This window comes from Drosophila albomicans, chromosome 2L, assembly GCF_009650485.2.
Source record: "Drosophila albomicans strain 15112-1751.03 chromosome 2L, ASM965048v2, whole genome shotgun sequence".
In the NCBI taxonomy this organism is placed as follows: Eukaryota; Metazoa; Arthropoda; class Insecta; order Diptera; family Drosophilidae; genus Drosophila; species Drosophila albomicans.
The window spans coordinates 2,120,089-2,135,309 of record NC_047628.2 but is presented as its reverse complement, the minus strand read 5'-3'; the positions used below and the strand labels follow the sequence as shown (position 1 = coordinate 2,135,309).

The 15,221-nt window shown below is 33.5% G+C and overlaps 2 protein-coding genes across 3 annotated transcripts; both read right to left on the bottom strand.

The window, feature by feature from the left end:
- Window positions 1-926: 926 nt before the first annotated feature.
- LOC117565948 (C-type lectin 37Db-like) lies at window positions 927-2,400 on the bottom strand. Its single transcript, XM_034245335.2, has 2 exons — window positions 2,193-2,400; window positions 927-2,123 (listed from the first exon to the last, which is right to left on the bottom strand). The coding sequence occupies exons 1-2, from the start codon at window positions 2,257-2,259 to the stop codon at window positions 1,651-1,653; spliced, it is 540 nt and encodes a 179-aa protein (XP_034101226.1). The 5' UTR covers window positions 2,260-2,400; the 3' UTR covers window positions 927-1,650.
- A 515-nt stretch (window positions 2,401-2,915) lies between these two features.
- Window positions 2,916-14,765, bottom strand: LOC117565946 (uncharacterized). Of its 2 annotated transcripts, none has more exons than XM_034245331.2 (6): window positions 14,655-14,765; window positions 7,348-7,501; window positions 7,181-7,242; window positions 6,444-6,609; window positions 5,910-6,142; window positions 2,916-3,979 (listed from the first exon to the last, which is right to left on the bottom strand). In XM_034245331.2, exons 2-6 carry the CDS (start codon window positions 7,365-7,367, stop codon window positions 3,204-3,206), a joined length of 1,257 nt encoding a protein of 418 aa, XP_034101222.1. In that variant the 5' UTR covers window positions 7,368-7,501; window positions 14,655-14,765; the 3' UTR covers window positions 2,916-3,203. The 2 variants fall into 2 exon arrangements, with proteins under 2 accessions (XP_034101222.1, XP_034101223.1); XM_034245332.2 differs by having other exon boundaries at window positions 14,607-14,713.
- Between the last annotated feature and the right edge of the window lie 456 nt (window positions 14,766-15,221).

Genomic DNA, 15,221 nt, shown 5'->3' with positions numbered 1-15,221 from the left:
CTATATCGCTCCCTCTTATAGTCTCTGAGATCTAGGACAGGCGGACAGACAGAGCCTGATCAAGAATATATGTATATACTTTATGGGATCAGAGATGCCTGTGACATAAATTTCCTGCGGGATATGATTATTAAACTTTTTTTAAAATTTTTAACTAATTTAAAAATTTTCTTTTCACCAATGAATTTGCTCTGACCCCTTACTTGTTTATGTTTATATATTTCCTCGTATTGCATTTGTGAACAATTGATACGATTTACGCCAAAAAATATACAAGGCTAGATTCCATTTTACAAAACCAGCAGTTTTAGTACTTACCAGCAGTCCTAGTACTTACAATATTTTGTTAATGTCATTTAATCAACAATAGATGTAACGTTCACGAAAAAGAAGTCGATTGTAGATCGCCTATGATAAATGTGCTGCAAAAGATACTTGACATGTGCGATTATGATTCAATTTTCAGGAAACATTCTTCGTGTTTTTATATTGCAAATAGGCCAAATTCTACATAATGTCTGATGTGACTAAGGGTATAAGATTGTTGGATATTTAAACTATAAAGAGACCCTATGAATAGTGCGTAAGACACCATTACAAAAATGCAATGTTATTTGAAAAGCCATCGACCTTATAAACTATGTTTAATTGAATATTCATGTACACAATTGTACTTAGAATTAAATTTACTGGAATCGCATGTTGTGAGTTTATGATTGATTTCAAATCAAATCTAGCTCCATGCTAAGGAAACATTTGAATTAATCATACTCATAATCTAAAGATTCTAATGGTTTATTATTTGCTTCTATAATTTGCTAAAAGCTTTTTAATTTAAAATATATAAATATAATCGTATGCATGTGTCTATTTTATGTATTTTATAGTACTAGCACTAACCAAATAGTATAGGTGTTATACGCTAAAGCAAAATTGAGTTATTCCGTTACATATAGTACATTTTTCTGCATAAAAAAAGATCGGCCTAGCAAAATTTTTGTGGCGACATTTCGTTCCGCAGATTCCATCACAATCAAATTTTAAAGCGCATTGATACTCCGATACGGGAATGTATATGGATGGAAATAGTCAACCTATTATTCCGCACTCATATCGGCAAAGTGAAGAGTAGCATAAAAATAAATAATAAAAAAAAAATTAAAAAGAAAGCCTTTGAGGCAGAGAAATAGCATTAATTTATATTGCAGAGTCAAAAGACAATATATGAAATTTAAAATATAAAAAATATTGAAATGAAGTTACAATAATATGTGCTTGGGATATTGTCGGCATACAAAATACATTTCATCTGTTTTTTTTTTTTAATAATTGCATTTGTTTAATAGAAAAATAAGTGAAGTGCCCATAAATTTTCATTTTTTTGTATATCCGTGCCAAATTTAGTGTCATAGGGTTACCAAATTGATCACTCTAAAATTTGTGGAACTTGTGAAATATATTACTTTTCCGCACGTTCAAAATTTTACTCATCTGGGAACTGTGCTTAATGTATAATATGTGTATTATATGTTTAGTTGTATTAGCTTAGGCATTCGATTCTATAAAAAATTATTACATACTTTTGGGCGGTTACTGTTAATCATTAACGATTACAAATTAATTTTTAAGTTAAGAAAAAAAACAATTATATCACTCGATATATATAGATATACTTCTCGGAATTTGAGATTCACAAATGTAACTATTAAAATCAAGGCAGGAAGCTAGTTTTAAACAGGGGTTTGGGAAATTTATATTGTCAATATTCACGCAGTTTCCAGATGTTACGTTTGCACTTGTTTCATGTTGACACCAATCTAAGAAACTGGCTTTCTCGCCACTCGATATGGAAACGAACTTGCCGTGCTCGCCAAAATCATTGAGATCTATCCAGAAATTGATATTTTTGCTTGCTTTTCTTATTTCGGCCAGAGTCACACTATCAGTCAGACTTATCAATTGACCACCTTTTGCGTGGCACTTATGAACAGCGGTGTACCAAGTCTTTGGGTCATCAATTATGGAATAATACTTTGATCCAATTTTTTTAAATATCTGTTTCTGTCTGTGTCCTTTTGGTATTCCAACACTAAGCTCGACCTTTTCACATTTAGGATCGCACTCTAAAGGGATAGGATACGACATAGACAATAAGTACACTATTAAAAATATTGGTAACATGATAAACGCACCCTTTGATTCGGTCCATGACGTTGATAATCCCAAAGTAATAAGAATTATTAATAGATAAGTAGCCATGACTCTCCGTATTACAAACCTCCGCGTACCACCTCCGTTGAAGCCGTCGCTCACAATAAACTTGGGTTTCTTTTATACCCGCGTGCCTATGCAGTCACAATGAGTAAGAGTGAATAATAGCAATTGATAAATATAGTAAAATTGAAACATTTGCTTCTACTGCGGTTTTATCGGATATGTATAATTACATATGTATATATCCGATAGAAGCAAATATTTAAATTTTACTCTCAGCTTGATTAATATTTAGAAACTCCGTCATGAATTTTATGACGCCATACGCACGGTAGTCAGAATTTTATTAGAACACAAGAAAGAATGCTATCCAAAATAATATCACAACTTATAAACTCTACTCGACTAACTATTACCGTAAAAGCAGAAAACATATTTTTTAGGTGACGAAAATAATCCAAATTGTATTATGGCTATTAAAAATAATGTCAACTATAATGCTTTAGAATTACGCATTGTATTGTTATTATTTTTGCAAGACTCTTGTGGTATTTTATTTTAATAATAATATATATTATATAGGAATTGCAGAATTTTTACCACTTTATGCATGTATATAAATCATATTTTAAAATATATTTGAAAATTTAAGCAGAATTCTATAATAAACTTGGTTCAAATTCATAAAATACAAAATTGAATAGTGTAGTGGCAAAAATCACTTTATTAGAATGATATAACAGTGGTATCAGAGTTGCAACCAATAGTGCAATGAAGGCATAACATTATCATTTAACTATAAACAGTAATACAATGATAATACCAATAATGTTTACAATACATACAACATTTAAGGTTAAACAAACATACGAGTATACGAGTGTACTTTTTTCATTCAATATTATACATTCCCTTTAACATTTGTTAAAAAAATAGATTTAGTAAATATACTTTTGTCGTTGTGTGAAACAGTTAATGTGGTACAATGCCTAATCGACTTGTTTGCTTTCGTCCCGATTGCGCTTGAAGGAGACTGAATGGATAAGAAGTGGTGGCAAGTTGCCACGCAACATCTGCAGACGCTTGCTCTTTACCTGCTCGGGACGACGCAATTCGTCCTTGGATGAAGAGGTAGAGGCAACTGAAGCTGATGTGGATAAGGATGCGAGCGAAGTGGAGCCGGGCAGAATTTCAGTGCTTTGTGTCGTCAAGAGAATGTTGGATCTGCGGAAGTAGCGCGGCATGGAATAATCATCCTGCGAAGCCCGAGCTGCATTCGCATTCTGAATGGAGAAGAGACTCTGCGAGACGCGATACTTTTCAATTGTCGGCGTGTCTTCGTAGTTCTTCGGCAGATTGCTAAACGATATTGATGGTACCTCGGGCGTCATACTGATCTGGCTGCCAGTTCCAGTGATCGCGAATATATCAGTTTCGCTGACCGCATCCCTAACGTTCATGTGGGGCACGCTCTTCGCAGATCGAAGAATGCGCTTCGATGTTGCTGACATTCCGCCAACGCTTGGCATCAAGTGTGGATGGCGATCAATAAGGCGAGGTCGCAATATCACCTCATCATCCTTATCCTCTTCCTTATCTACCTCTGCAATCGGTTCGAACTTTTTCGGGGTCAACGTCTGACTTCCCTCTGGTGACGAGTCCGAGGGGGCTAATGTGAATGTGATTCGTTTTTCCGTTGTAGCAGAAGGCACAATAGCCTCAAGTTCAGGCTTCGTAGAGTCGGTGGCATCCCTCTGAAGACCAGCTGTAAATACGAAAAAGTTGAGTTAATGAATTTAATTTACTTATTTTTAGCTCTTATCACATTGTTTTCCATCTAATTAGTTCAATCTATCAACACAAATGACTAAGGTAGCAACACATCGTCAGAATGGGCAAGACGTAAGATATCCTAAATGAGTTCGACCAACATCATTTGTATTTTGAGTTATTAAGAAGAGTTTGTTATTTATTATTACTTGCGTATTGAATATAAATAAAATTGATAGCTATAGCGCTATTGATCTCTGACACAGACAAACATCTCTCAGATATTTCTTCAATTTAATATGTTCAATTAATTTTAATTGTATTTCATGTTCATGACTCTACTACTTTGCTTTGTTACATTCGACTACTTATAAGTTATTATAACTCTCTACATCTTGGGTACAGGGTACAAATATTTATTTCCTTTACTTAATGGAGTGCAAAACAACATTCGAAGAAGAGGAGAAACAGCACGAATTCACTTTATCTGTATACACATTATATTGGCTTTACTTATCATCGAAGTAAACAAAAATAAAAATAAATGATTTACGTTCTATACTTGTCCAACGATTGGAGCATACACGATTACGCTACGGTTGGCATTATCTATTGAATGTGGTGCAACTTTTCTGAACCCATGGAAGAATCGATGTGCATAGTCTTGAGGGAAAAGACTATATACATATGTATGTTTTAGTCATAATAAAATTTGTCTATTATTCATTATCACCAATTAGCCATCCTAAAACTTATTATCACTTTTTTTGGCTCCTTACTTCTAGTGGTCGATAAATATTTAAATATTTAATAATTATTTAATCACGTCCAACCACATTATTGCCAATAATGAATGAAATAAATAATCATGGTATCCTGATATTTATTATGATACCTACAAAAGTTTTAAAAATAACCAAATACTTTGCAACTCTTCATTTGTAGTCTCTTATGGTCAAAAGCTTCCCATCCGCGAAAACCTTCCCTAACAGCACAGTGTCACCTGGTGTTTGTTTTATGCGTAATGGTGTTGTGGCTAACCCAGCAAATGAGCAATCTTGATAACACCTTAATAGTGTTACCTTTTACATTGTAATAAACAAATAGCAGTGTGTATTATACAGACACACGATTGAAGTCGATTTATGCAAAGAGCGGGCGTGAAAGGGTCCCAGACTAAAGAGCGAATCGCGTGGTAACCGGTATCTTTACTGGTTGTAGCTGCTTTAGGGGCAATATTTCGACAAATGAATACCTCCAGCAATTTCATTTCCTTATACAAACATTACACATCAAGACTGTTTTATCAGGGCTTTTCGATTTTCGTACTCTTCCTCTCAACTTTCGAGTCAACTTCAATAAGTATAAACAAATTATAAAAATATAAGTACAAAATTGTTTATAAAATACATGCGGTATGTTTTCGGTTAATTGTTATTTTGTTTTACCATTTTCATTTTCATTTCATTAGATCTACATTACAAGGTCTAACAATGTCCATACATAAAACTTAAATGTAGCTAAGTACTTACAATAACATAATAATAGTAATAATAAAATCTAAGTGTTTTTTTTTTGTTTTTTCTCACTCTTTGCCATCTAAGTTGGCTAACTAATTATTAATATTTATAATATTAAGTCATTTCTCACTAATGTCTTAATGAAATTAGTATCTCCCATATTTACGCTGGGCAAAATAAGTATCTTTGGCACAAATACTGCTGCAGGAAGTTACCAAGATTTGTCAACGAAATCGACTTTGAGCTAGATTTTCAGAATTCGCCGATTGAACGCCATTTAGCTTAGATAGAACTTAACCTTGGGAACGCCGGCAGAGACAATACTGCTACTGCGCGTGCTCTTGCCACTAGTCTTGCCACTGCCCCCAATTGGAACGATGTGAGCATGACAATGGCCATCATTACCTTCCAAACGGCGCAGCAAGCGATCCTGCTCGCTGAGGCGTGGTGTTGTGGGCATCTCCTTGTTGGGCGAGTGGACGCCAGCTAAGTAAGTCTTTGTGCTGATACGGTTTAGCTTTGTCGGTTGGTGATCCTGGAAGATTTGCGAGTTGGCGAACACCGCCAGTATCTCTGGCCCGAGCATCGGTACATTCGTTTGCGTCACCCTTCGATAATCCTCCTCATGTATCTTGGCGCTATTCGGGTTGAGATCGAAATCCAATACAACAAAACAACATTAAATTTGCATACTAATTTTAAAACTGCAAATTGATATTGAATGAAATTACCGCGAGATGCAAATGCCAAAGGCAAATAATTCGCGTTCGCATTTGCACGTCGCTTGTTGTCGTCAACTCAATTGATCAATGGCCAGCAATTCAAATCAGATACACAAGTAATTTAATAAAAGATGTGTGAAAGCATTCGCCATTGACTAACTGAGAGCTTGAACAATTTACTACCATTCGACGATATATTTTCCCCGTTAATTAGTACCTCATCAGGCCAGAGTTTCCACCCCTCCCCACGGGCTGGTCGCAAATCGGCTGCGGCACAGTTAACAGATTGTTGTTGTCGGTAGTCGTAGGTTGGATTCGGTTAATGATGACGCCGTTCTTCTGGGAAGCCAGATATTCCTCATCATCGTCTGCATTGTAGTTAGCTGTAAAGGGCAAGATATAAATAACATTGTAGACAATCTTAAAACTTCAACGATCTGTCTTGATTTGCAATTGATCCACTCTTTTTACATATGGAACTATCTCTTAATCTTCACCTTATTTTTCCCCCAAATATTGATAGCTTCAAATCTGTTGTCATCAATTCAGCTATTACTTAGTTTTAGTTTCTATGTATGTATAAAATTAAGTTTATTTTTCGCTCGCTCTTTCATGTTAATCACGTTCACCTCAAGGCGCACGTGCTTAAGTGTGTGCGTGTGTGTATGTATGTTGAAGATCTACATTGAAAACGACTGTCGCATAATTTAACGGCTTCAAAAACACACAGACACACACACACATTCTATATATGTATGTATGAACAAAGCACCGCGTAAGGTAAACATGCACCGGCTAACCATCAACTGCCTAACAACAGCAACATCAACAACAAGACAGGCGGACAGCGCAAAATAAAGAAAGAGAGTACAATGATTGTGAGCAAAAAGCTAAATAAATATATATATATATATGAGTATGTACATGTACATATATATGTAAATTGAGACTTACCGATCGATTCATCATAGCAAAAGCGTTCCTCAAAGCAGTTCCAGTATAAATCTTCTAAGCAGCTGAAAGGTGTATAAGTATATGTGTATGGAGGAGAAAAGTAAGTTGGGAGGGCATTCAAATATTAGCAGTAAGTCAAGTTGGATAACATTTAAAGTTTTGCTTACTTCTGACAACAGCGGCACATGTTGATGGCCCCCGAACAGTGGAGAGAAGCGGGTATCTAAAATTTTACCGTACTCGATGTACCCGTGTGGCCCGTGCTGTCGTGTTTGGCTTGAAGTGTTTTCGCCTTGTTGAAATTTATTTACTTCTCTGTTGCTGATTATGTGCGACATGGAAGAAGCGAAACAAATTACATTTATGTATTACGAGTATTGTGGAATGTATTGTCGTGTGACTCGTTCGAAAATAATTATTTTCGTGACGCAGAGCGTGGAGCGTGGAATCAGTTTGACGTTTTATCGGCAACTGAAGTAGTAAGGCCCAAGAGTATCTCTCAGATAGCGCAATGCTACCTCGCTCTTGAAATCTCTCTCCCTCTCCCTGTATCTCTTGCTCATTCATACCTCCCTCTCTCGCTCGGTCTATCTCGCTCTTTCGTTAGTTGACAGGCAACAAAGAGCGCGGAGTTTCCAAATCTCACACCTGTGCCTATGTATTTGTAATAATATCAACCCATACACCTATAAGTTTAAATATGTAAACATACATTTTATTTACGATTGCATGTGTGAGTGTCTTGCTTAATACAGTTTTGCGAGCAAACGAAGCTTTTGTCAACTACGTATGCCGCTCCAGCTCCAATTCATTCGACATGCACAGTCTTTATAAGAAACCAATTTTGACTCGTTAACGTAAGCTCATAGAGAGCATCGTACGATTGATCGACGACAAAAGCCAGAGCGAGCCTACGCTTGCGCCGAACGTATTCACTCTCTTGGTAATGCGCTCTCCCTCAATCTCGCTTAGTCACTCGCAAAAGCATGAATAAATTTACTCTCTCACATTATTATTTCGCTTTGCACAGTGCAACTAAGGTGACAATATTTAAAAATAATATTAAAACATTATATCGGCATGTAGTTTAATTGCTTAATTGAACTAATGCTAAAAATACAATTACATTTCATACATTGTTATTACAGTCGAATAACGAGCTTATAACCAAAAGTGCAAATTCATAGCATCTCAATTTTGAAGTGCGTATCAATCGTAGGTAGACAGTGTATTTGAATATTTCAATCACTCTTGCACATACTTGCGCCTATACTGCGATAGCGTTTGGTTTACTTAGCACTTTTAGCGATAAGCAAGCCGAACAGCGTCTGCGATTTGGGCCAGATTTCGAACACAGGTTGCACGATCACGGAATCCAGTGTCTATCTTGGACGAAGGGAGGACGGAAATTTTGAAAAACATAGAATATACTTTTAGGGTTTAATGCGAAAAGTACATTAAGCTGCGTATATGTTATTTCGTAAGTTATTATTTCTTTATAGTCTGGATAACCATGTGATAACTGATTATGATCTTCACATTAAATGTTTCTTTAAAAAAGTCAGTATCTTATTGACAAGATAAATGAAAGGAAAAAAAACAAAATTCGGTTTGTACGAACAATACACACTACATTATTTATCAATAATGTGTGATGTAAACTATATTGAATTATTACGAGTATATCTGAAATTAGATAAGGGAAGATCATATGTTCACACTGCATACAATATCCAAAGGGCAATCACAAAGATTGAAACACAAGTATTGAATCACAATATATTTTCATTTACTACACTTCATACTTAATGATCAATAAAACGAGTTTTTTGTTTTATTTTATTTTTATCTTACAAACAAGGTGTAGTTCAAAGCTCAGTCGTCATTTGAGAATGCAGTTCCAGTGCATGAAAAATCCCCAGCAGTTCATTAACAAGTTCATGAATAACGAAAAGCATTTACAGATGAAATCTGCTCGATATGTAACCGTATCCCGTATACTCTTTAACTGTTCGAGCAACTGTTTCTGACCCTGGAGAATAGACATGCATTCAATACTCATTTGGAATGGGTTACAAAATTCGCAATATTGTTACGTAAGTCTGTTCTCGTCATTTATATTCATTTTTTTCATATTTGAGACTCAACTAAATGTCAATATTATAAAGTGTTAAGGGAAAATCTTGATTATAAAGTTGAATGGTAAGTGACATTATAAATGACAATGATAATTAAATCGATATTATTTTGCCCTTTCTATCACCATACAAATAAAATAATAACTATATATTATAATCAAATTATAGAGCAACAAAATACCTACCCCAATATGAATCCAAATCTACAACAAGGATAATTAATAAAAGGCATTATATATAATATATGAAATTATAAATGCTTTAAACTGGATTTAACAATCAAAATGTTCATCTTTCCAGTTTCATTGAGATAACAACTACACAAACGAAAGCGAATTTTTGAAAATAACTTCCGCTCGCTTAAAACAATACGAAAAAAATGAAACATTAGCAAAAGTCACAGAAATATAAAATACCACAATAGCTTTAAACATACAACCACTCAACCGAATCACGCGATGATGTCGATTACACGAATGTTTACTCGATCCTGTACATATGTACGTACATTTGCATGCAATTGAAAATTTACTTACATAATTATAATAATACAAATTTAAAGCAAGTACTGTCGAGTGTGCTCGACTGTGAGATGTCCACTACCCATTTTGAATTAAAGCAAATCAGTGGGGTATTAGACTTAAAATATTACTAAAAAAAAAGAAAGGTTAGATTTGGTATATCGATATACTACTATATTCAAATTTTGTTTGTTTTAAATTTTCCCAGCCCCCTTCCACCGCGAAAATTAACAAAACTCAAATAACAAGCCCAATTTTAAAGCTACAGATAGGAATTTTGGTACAGACAGTAATAACTGTATTATGACTCCTCAGAATTTTGTTGTGGTCGGATAAAATCTGAAGTAATCTGGTATATTTCGACCGCTATGGTATATTTCGGATATAAAACTTCATAAATATACCGAATATGACCGGTAGATTATTGTGTATTTGCGGTATTTAATTTGGTATAATTTAAGAAGAACAGATGTATGTATGTACATGGCCATATTATCTCGGCTGCTAACGATGCATAAAAATATATACTATATAGTATACTTAATGAGGTCAGATGATGACCCTTATAGTTAATAGCCAAACCTTCATTTCCAATTTCCACAAAGTTTTATTACCCAACAGCTATAAAATAAAAATTTCATTCTTTGTCACTGGTAAAAACAAATTTTGCTTTCATATATAACATATGTATATTATACGATTAGCTTATTAGTTACTCAGTTAATGCCATCGAGTTTTCTAATAATAAAATGCAAATGAATGTGCATAAAACTAATATAAAATTTCTGACAAAACATTTGCATATTTAATATTAACCTTAGTTCAAAAGACTATTTTGTAACAATTTTTTAATAGTAACAAAGAGTCGTCAATAATGATATTATATTATATTTCAACAACAAACAAAAAAAAATTATTTTATTCTAGGCTTAATGCTTGCAACCTGAAGATATGATAGAATGTGAGAACTAAAATGTTATTAAATTTAAACACAATACTTTTGATCCAAATTGGAATTTATAGAATCCAAAAGGCTTACGTATCAACATTCCATTAAATAATGTATTGTGGGTATGTAACAGTCAAGATTAATCGACTACTAACTATATACTGGTTTTTAAATAGGCATTCGGGAACACAATATGAATAAATTCAGCTTGAACATGTAATCACTTCAAAACAATTTAGAGAGTATGCTTGAGTACGAGATGCCCTATGAGTATTCCTTAATAATCGTAATAAACATGAGCGAAGAGATATGTTATCAGAGTTCTGGCAAAAGCTTTTCTCAATTTCGACGCAAAACATTTTGTGATTTATGTATGATTGTTTGTACTTTAATTATATTTATAATCTGGGTATTGAAGAATATATGTAACTAAGGATATTTGTATAAAGACAAGGTATAAACAAAACAATTCAAAACAGTTACAGTCAACTGTAAGACTATTCCAGTGAATCGATTATATGTTATATTATATAAAAAACGAAAAGAAACTTAAATGTCTGCACGAACATTCTTAAAATATAACTTTGTAAATGACAAGCAAACAATAACAAAGTATGAGTCATCATATAAGCAATCGCTCTAATAAACGCAAAGATGCATAAATTAAAATAAGCTATAGCTATATATACCTATGCGTATCTACATATATACTCAACCAATTGGATAAACGCTAACAAGTTGAACAATGGCTAAACGCAAGCATCAAGTCATGACTGAAAAATATTTGAGTGCTCCATTACAGCCAACTTACTAATTGATAATTTCAATATAGATTGTTGCGCGTGTTTTGTGAAGTTGGCAGTGATAAACTAAAAAAATACCTATTAATTTATTTAAGAATATCTTTTTAGATTGTTATCTTATTTTTTCGATCATATTCGTCTTTGATTACAATAAATCTGCGTATAATTCTGCATTAACTTTTTGGATTGCAAATACTGACTATAATAATTAGCACTCTCTCACATATCTCTCACATACATGTTCTCATACATGTATTTATTTAAAGTATTCAATTTAAACTAACTAACTCGAATAATGCACTTGCATATTCGAAAATATGTTAGTTTAATTCGAGTTCTTTCAAATTGAATCCCCTCTAATTAATCTCATGTGTTCGAATGAATATACACTTTATATACATACATGTATGTATGAATAATGTTTATGTATGCGTTAGAGCTGCATCAAAAATAAATAAACAAAAATGAAGTCAGACCAGCGAAACTCGACTGGAATTGGAACACGACCGGTTGATCGTTGCATCGATCGATCGATTGCATGCGCAAAATACAACCACTTGAATTTTAACTGTCAAAGCCAAAAAAAGGGGACAGACAGTGCTTGCTGGTCTGGTTTAAATTGTAGATACGATAGGCCATGAACATCGAACGTGCAAACGGTTATTGACACTTTCGAAGTGGCCTGAATGTTTCAATGAACATTTACGGCGTAGTAATCGTATACGATTTATACACACATATGTATGTATATATTTATCTGTATTGTCTCTTGATATTCACGCACATACATGTGTATGCAACATGGAGTCAAATACTGAAATTAATATTGAATCCGAACCTTAAATTAAAGTTGGAATGCAACTCGAGTAAAGTTTTGGTGTATATATGATTTAAAAAAAAACTAAAAGTTAACAACGTTTCAATAAATACACACACCATGCATTGTTATACAGTTTTTTAATTTTACATGTCTCAAGGTCTTTAAAAGCTTTTTGTCTAGTATTTTGTTTAATGGCTAATTGAAGAAATCAATTCCAAATATTAGGAACAAATAAAATGTAACCAAATATTGAATAAAACATTTTATAATTTTTTTTACAAAAACGATTCCAGCAGCAAATAACCTTTCTGTTTTCTGTAAAAATGGGTAGCCAGATTGCTATTGTAATTTGTATTTAAATGTATTGTTAGTTATTAATTCTTCTTACGTACATAATACAAATTGTGTTCATATGTATTTGTACATACAAATGCAAAGACACAGCCACTCTCCACGAGATAGTTGTTTATAAGCAATTTACAACGAAACGGCATGCGTATTTACCAAATATAAGCGCGGACAGGTTTTGAATCATTCAACCCTAATAGATAAGTTAAAATGCTTTTAACATTCACTCCGCATTCTGATACACATCAACGTATATCCTCGTTCCCGCGAGTGAGTATTATATAATGTATCTATTGTGTCTCAAAGTGTATTCTACGCACTTAAGTCGATAATTCTCAGTAATTTTAATAATTGCTTTTCTTAATCTGAGTTCCGCTTGCTTGAATACAAAGTCAATCAGTCACGAGAGATGTTGGAAGACGGAAGATAATGAATCATACATCAACTAAAAATTGAATCTATGAAATAGCTTTGAAAATGCATTTTTAGGTTAACCTCTCTAAATACAATAAAGTCGTTTTGTGTGTTGAAAACATTGTGTTTAAGATTTCAAGCCAAATATCATATTCATGATTAGAGTGAACATTTTATCAGTTGGCTAATTGCCCTTTTGCTTATAAATGACAAACGTATACAGTAAATGTGTGTACATGTGTTTGTAAGCTTTATACAGTGTTCATAGTTAAGATAGCAAGTGCCTTTTGAGGCTAACTCGTCAGACATTGAGCGATTGACACAAACCTTATCATTATTGAATGCCTTTGTGGCTAATTTCGATTATTTGTGATGTTGACAATCATATTGATATTTGCCATAAGTCGTGTCTTACAAGCTTCATTAATTGGACTCTCGACAAAAATATAAATAAGTTTCCCTTCCTCTATAAACAATGGACATTTACTTACATGCATATGTACTTCAACAAACAAAAGTTTGAAAATAAGCAATTTTCAAGCAATAACAATTTGTTTCAAAGATGTGATTGCACTTCACGCATTAAAATACACTCGAGAATACAAATTAGTGAATATTGTTGTTATTAGCGACTTTTTATTGCAAAGGCACATGACTGCTCACGCGCACATTTTCACAGACAGCACACCACATTTTGCACAAATCGAAGAAATTGAATTCGCATTTGATTTGTAATTGCAGGCACATAATCACACACTCACTCACGTTTATATGTATGTATGTTGATATAAATATACCAGTACATACATACTTATATGTATCTTTAGTTCATTTCAGGTTTCAGTTAATTCGAAGAACTCGGGAAAAGCTCAGAAATGACCTTAACGAGAAACAGAGAATCTCGTCTCCAGATCTGCATCTGGCGAATCCGACATTACAACGGTATTCTTTTCTCTTTTTGTGCGCATACGCATGCGCCCAAGAGTTGAGACAAGTGATTACAACCGCAACATTAACAGCTCAAAAGAGACAGACGGTTCGTTAGTAGTCGCGAATTTTCGTGCACAACACTTTGTGCCTCAGGGTCAGCATAAATATGTACAACACTCGTACACATACTCACGTACATGTATACACACATTCGCAAAAACAGTTTTGTTGCGTTTTCAATTACAGGTTTCTGATCAAAATTTTCTATATTATTTTCATTTGAAGCTATTCACATCACATTTAATATGTTAGCAAACATAAACCCAAGGTACGAGGAACCCCAAATCTATTTTATACTTTCTCTCATATCATAAATGTTTGTTTTGTATTTATTTCACAATTTCCTTGAAGCTTAAAAAGGCTTTCATCAACTCCTTATTTCACTCTCAAGAACTAAAATATTCAAATTGAGTTTCCAGCACTTTTAACACTTAATTATTTACCACATTCGACGTCTTTAATCAAAGAATGAAATGACTTTTAGCACGTACTTTTTCACAGATGGAATAAACCAAAACAAACCGTGGTTTGAACGACAAAAGCTCGACGCGCACGTTTATCAAGTTCAACATTCGTCGGTTTACTGAATGCGTCAACAACGACACAGCACGACGACACGAACTTCTCGTCAACGATCTGAATACAACACAGTTTAAAAGAGTTTGCAAGGCATGATGGTAAATTGAGCGTTGGGATATATTTGTCTCCAGGAAATGTTATGGAACTCGGTTTTATATGCATAATACAGAATATTCAAATAAGTACAATGAGTCACAAAGTAATGTTAAAAACAAGTGCATACTTACAAATTATACTTTGCAAAAACCGCACTTTTTAAATTTGTTTACTTTTTTTTTAATAATTATCTATAATGTTTTTTCCTTTGAAGTATTTAAAAATGTTTTTCGTACGTTTAATTTATTTATTTCTTTGAAAATATTTCTTGGAAAATAAATTAAACGTACGGAAAACATTTTTAAATACTTCAAAGGAGAAAACATTATAGATAAAATTTGAAACTGAAATTTACAATTAAATAAATTATTTCTACAATAGCT

Excerpts from the sequence above, each read along its gene's own strand:
- LOC117565948 (XM_034245335.2), bottom strand. The coding sequence starts at position 2,259 with ATGGCTACTTATCTATTAATAATTCTTATTACTTTGGGATTATCAACG. Across the intron at positions 2,124-2,192 it reads GTCATGGACCGAATCAAAGG|AGTGCGATCCTAAATGTGAA; the intron begins GTGCGTTTATCA and ends CTATCCCTTTAG.
- LOC117565946 (XM_034245331.2), bottom strand. The coding sequence starts at position 7,367 with ATGTGCCGCTGTTGTCAGAA. Across the intron at positions 6,143-6,443 it reads GGAAACTCTGGCCTGATGAG|CGCCAAGATACATGAGGAGG; the intron begins GTACTAATTAAC and ends CAACCCGAATAG. Across the intron at positions 3,980-5,909 it reads CTTGCTGCGCCGTTTGGAAG|CTGGTCTTCAGAGGGATGCC; the intron begins GTAATGATGGCC and ends TCGTATTTACAG.